The sequence below is a fragment of the Hesperophylax consimilis genome, chromosome 20, assembly GCF_061612785.1.
Source record: "Hesperophylax consimilis isolate HC1 chromosome 20, BYU_Hcon_1.0, whole genome shotgun sequence".
Classification (NCBI taxonomy): Eukaryota; Metazoa; Arthropoda; class Insecta; order Trichoptera; family Limnephilidae; genus Hesperophylax; species Hesperophylax consimilis.
Genome location: NC_142855.1, coordinates 24,934,669 through 24,939,750, shown reverse-complemented (window position 1 = coordinate 24,939,750; position 5,082 = coordinate 24,934,669). Strand labels below are relative to the sequence as shown.

Sequence of the window (5,082 nt, the reverse complement as noted above, 5' to 3'; positions counted from 1 at the left end):
ATCATATTTTCCAAAAAGCTAATAATAATGGGGTTGATTTTATATATATTTAATACTTTGATCAGCCACGAGTGCGTTATTTTTATTATAATGTTATATTGCAAACATATTAGATAACTCTTTATGTTGTATTGTTTAAATGAATAAATAAATAATTTTAAAAAGTCTTCTGATTTACAAGTCTTTAGGAGGAACCAGAGTTCAAACCCTGTTGATATAAAAAAGCTTAAAACAATAAAAATTATCTTTATGATATATAATTATTATAAGTATACATGATGTAAGTGTATGTTATGTATAGAAAACTAGGTTTAATATATTTATGCATAAATCTTACAAGAAAAAATCGGGCAAGCCACCCAGTGAGGCCAACATTACTGGAAAACTTAAAATGTAAAAAATATTGTACCAAATAAAATAATAATAAAAGTAAACCTTAATTCATTTCGAAAAAAATGGGTTTAATTTTATAGGAGAAATTTTTAAAAATGTATTCATTTTATAAAAGTATATGCATAAGTTACATTTTTATTTAATATAAAAACATGTAATTAATTAAATCTGTAATATCCTTAGTTTGAGAATCGTAGGCGTTTTAAGTCCCGCGCGCGTCCAGGTCAAGTAACGTCGCTAGTATTTGTCCACCGAAATAAAAGTTTTTTTATCAAGTACCAAATACCTAACGATCGGCGGACTCCTGTCGACCCTTACTACGTATTGCCGTTAAATGCACGGCGAATTTTGTTAGTCACATGGAGAGTATGTCCAACTTTTGGTAAAATTAATTTAAGTTCTCAATAATAACAACAGATGTAGCAAACGCAAGAAGTGAAATATGTAAAATTGCTATCTTACCGCCAATTAAAACCCTATGCGCAGTTGTGAAAACTAAAAGAGGTGGGTGTCACCCAAATCGCAATTCCAAACAGCATATGCTGGGACTTAATGTCTGATTGCAGTCATCTAAAGTTAGTATTTCTAAGAAAAGTTTTAAGTCATCAGCAAAGAGAAGAAACCTAGAATGCAGAATTACTTCTGAAATATCGTTTATAAATTTTGAAAAGAGAAGTGGGCCTAAATAACTGCCTTGGGGTACCCCCGATCGTACAAAGAAATGTTTAGATTGGAATAGTCCATGAGATACAAATTGTTTCCTGTCTGCAAGATAGCTAGCAAAAAAAGTAAGTAGTCTTATGGAGAATCCTATTGTAGCCAGTTTATTGAGTAAAACGTCGTGATTTACAGTATCGAAGGCCTTTGAAAAATCATTGTATGAACAATCTACTTGATGGCTTTATCTGGGAAAACCCTGGAACCCTGGAACAATGTCATACTTTTTTTGGGTCCTTTATTTTTGAATGCTTTTATGGCGGAGTTTCTCAGTGTTTTCACGATAGTGTCGTTGAGAGAATCTAGTTCCATTTTGTGAATTCTTTTATCACAGTTAAATCTCTCATCTAAAATTAAACCTCCAGATGCCTGGAGGTTTAATTTTAGGGGATAATTTTTCCGCCCAGGCGTTGTAAGTTTTTACATCATTTTCGGACTATACCGCCCATTTTCCAATGGAATGGAATGATCAAGTATCAACTCTGTATCGCTATTCAAGGCATGCATTCCTTTGCTGGGTCCAAGCCGGAAACCTTACGGAAGGTCGTATTGCAGACGAAAGAAAAACTAGTAAGAAATCTTTTAAAATTGCTCTCCGAAAATGTCAACACTCGGAAAATCAAGCAAGAATGGATAGCATAGCTACGGCTATGCACAACAAAGTCTTCGAAAAGTTTTGGCAAAAAACTTCAACAGTGCTGAAAGCCAAGAGCAAAGCTCCACTAAGTGTCAACAACATCACGGGGGATGAAAACATTGCTAACGAATTTAGAGACTTTTTTTCTTTTTTTTCACTCGTAACGTGACAAAAGTTTTCTTTCACTGTGAGTCAGAATGTGTCTTATCAGATTGCTCTTTTGAAAACATGAATAATTGCACTCGGAACATGAAAAAGGTTTTTCTCCACTGTGAGTCAGCATGTGTTTCGTCATATAGCCTTTTTGAGAACATGAATAATTGCACTCATAACATGAAAAAGGTTTTTCTCCACTGTGAGTCAGCATGTGGATCTTCAGATTCCACTTTCGAGAACATGAATAATTGCACTCAGAACATGAAAAAAATTTTTCTCCACTGTGAGTCAGCATATGTTTCGTCAGATTTCCCCTTCGAGAACATGAATAATTGCACTCAGAACATGAAAAAGGTTTTTCTCCACTGTGAGTCAGCATGTGACTTGTCAGATTGCTTCTTCGAGAACATGAATAATTGCACTCATAACATGAAAAAGGTTTTTCTCCACTGTGAGTCAGCATGTGGATCTTCAGATTCCACTTTCGAGAACATGAATAATTGCACTCAGAACATGAAAAAGGTTTTTCTCCACTGTGAGTCAGCATGTGTATCGTCATATAGACCGTTTGAGAACATGAATAATTGCACTCAGAACATGAAAAAGGTTTTTCTCCACTGTGAGTCAGCATGTGCCTCATTAGATGGCTTTTTCTAGAATATGAATAGTTGCACTCAGAACATGAAAAAGCTTTTTCTCCACTGTGAGTCAGCATGTGGTTCTTCAGAGTGCTCCTTTGAGAAAATGCATAGTTGCACTCAGAACATGAAAAAGGTTTTTCTCCACTGTGAGTCAGCATGTGTCTCGTCATAGGGCCCCTTTGAGAACATGAATAGCTGCACTCGGAACATGAAAATGGTTTTTCTCCAATGTGAGTCAGCATGTGCTTCGTTAGATGCTTTTTTTGAAAATATGAATAGTTGCACTCGGAACATGAAAAAGGTTTTTCTCCACTGTGAGTCAGCATGTGGATCTTCAGATTCCACTTTCGAGAACATGAAAAATTGCACTCAGAACATGAAAAAGGTTTTTCTCCACTGTGAGTCCGCATGTGCCTCGTTAGATGGCTTTTTTGACAATATGAATAGTTGCACTCGGAACATGAAAAAGGTTTTTCTCCACTGTGAGTCAGCATGTGCCTCGTAAGATGGCTTTTTTGAGAAGATGAGTAGTTGCACTCAGAACATGAAAAAGGTTTTTCTCCACTGTGAGTCAGCGTGTGTTTTGTCAGATAGCTTTTTTGAGAACATGCATAGTTGCATTCGGAACATAAAAAAATGTTTTTTTTCTGTATGGGTGCTTAAGTGCCTTTAAAAATTCGACTTATGAAAATTGGAATAGGTGCAATGAGGACAAAATATCTGTTTTTCCATAGGATGCGTCTTCAGATCTGTGGAAAAAATAAAGAAATACGATTATAAAGGCTCAGTACGACTTAATATCAATACTAAGGATAAGAAAGCACAGAAAATTGATAAAAAAATTATAAAAAAATGAGAAGACAGAAATTATAAACAAAATAAATTATTTTTACCGGACTGGTCAATTCTTTCAAAGCGTTCTATGCATTCCTTTTTTACATCCTGCAGGTCTATATTAATTTCCATACAAGAGAATCCCCCATCATTATCTTCTCGGCGTCCGAGTTCCGCCTTGACCGTTATAGTCTCCTCATTAATGCAAGCTATAAAACAACATGTTCGTACATTGACAATCGATTATTATTTTTTTTGTTAACTAATGTTTTAGACAAGATTTTTTATGCATAGCACAAAGGGTAACAATTATTTTTATAAGCAATAATTATTAACCTGAAACACTCATCCACATTGAAAAATCTCCTGATAAAAGATACATGAAGCCAACGGGACTTGAACCCGTGTCCTTTCGATTTCCGGTCGACAGCTCTGACCACTGAGCTATGGCGGCTTATCTCTTATCCGCGAAATAATTCAATATATACTAATGTTTCATTCAACAATTACTACTTATTACATTTTTTCACCTGAAAACAACCAACTTTATTTTATATGAGAAAGGCATTGTAAGTGCTAACTCTCTCACTAGATGGCGTCGAGACAAATTGTCTACGTTAACGTATGAGTATAAAGTGGACAACTTAATGAATCAAGCACTTATTGTGAGCATTAGCGGCTTCTGTGATTGTAGGGTATGGCTCTCGACTAGTAATCTGGAGGTCCCGGGATAAAATTCCAGCGGATGCAAGTAAATTTTATTTGATGACTTCATGATATCTCACAATTTATTTTTGTAGCGCGTTCCAGCGTGGGAGATACTTTCGGTATCGCCTTGGTGAAATATAAACAATTCACAATTTAAACATTGATTGAAATAACGCCATCTGAAGAGCCAGGACTTCACACCTATCACCTCCCCATCTTCATCTCCTCCTTTCTATCAGCCTTTCAACATACACATATTAAACCAAGAGGTTCAGAGCAGTTAGGACTCATTTGGGGAATTCACAAAAACTAAATAAAAATTACTAACTTTGACTAATGTTGTAGTTTGGCTTTTCTGGTAAAGATATATATCATGATAAAAATTAAAATTACTACTGCAAAAGAGGACCGCGTGAACAAGCATATTATGTTCTGTCGCCATGGCAATCCAAAATGGACTTGGATTAATAATATATAATTTATTTTACGGATGTAATACAACTAACTGGCTGTCTGAGTACTCTCCGCATATTGCAAACATTCCTTCTTTACATATGGGAGGTCGAAATCCATAAATGTGTTCGGCATTACACATCCGCCTCCTTCCTGGGGCCCTGGTTCCGTCTTGACGGAAACAGTTTCTTGGTTTTCTAGATCCATGGCACTGCTGTGGTAGGGTTTGGTAATTGGTACAAGCCCAAACTCACATATATGTACCTGAAACAGAACATAGTTGTAACGGAACCCTCTTTTGAATGAGCTTAATATTTTTTGGTTGAAATATTCTGTCAAAACAATGATATCTTATGCGATACTCATATTTGGAAATAGGGATATACATATTGTGACTATCTTGACCTTGAAATTGACATTTGAAATCTGTTGAAAGATTTGTCGTTAATCGTCTGATAAGTTAATATAACTATAACTAGAAGTAAAGTTTAGCGGGTAAACCTTTTGTTAAGTCCGCTAATCCGCTTTTAATAAAATATTTTA

At 35.4% G+C, this 5,082-nt stretch overlaps 1 protein-coding gene across 1 annotated transcript; it reads right to left on the bottom strand.

The window, feature by feature from the left end:
* Window positions 1–465: 465 nt before the first annotated feature.
* On the bottom strand, window positions 466–4,680 carry LOC149414414 (uncharacterized). Its single transcript, XM_089643860.1, has 3 exons — window positions 4,593–4,680; window positions 3,438–3,587; window positions 466–3,293 (listed from the first exon to the last, which is right to left on the bottom strand). Exons 1-3 carry the CDS (start codon window positions 4,672–4,674, stop codon window positions 3,214–3,216), a joined length of 312 nt encoding a protein of 103 aa, XP_089499986.1. The 5' UTR covers window positions 4,675–4,680; the 3' UTR covers window positions 466–3,213.
* Between the last annotated feature and the right edge of the window lie 402 nt (window positions 4,681–5,082).

What these genes read in the sequence shown, in the direction of transcription:
- LOC149414414 (XM_089643860.1), bottom strand. Translation starts at nt 4,674, where the DNA reads ATGCCGAACACATTTATGGATTTCGACCTCCCATATGTAAAGAAGGAA. An exon ending in GGAGAGTACTCAGACAGCCA is followed by an intron (nt 3,588 to 4,592) that starts GTTAGTTGTATT and finishes GTTGTTTTATAG; the next exon opens with CTTGCATTAATGAGGAGACT. An exon ending in TGAAAGAATTGACCAGTCCG is followed by an intron (nt 3,294 to 3,437) that starts GTAAAAATAATT and finishes TTTTTTCCACAG; the next exon opens with ATCTGAAGACGCATCCTATG.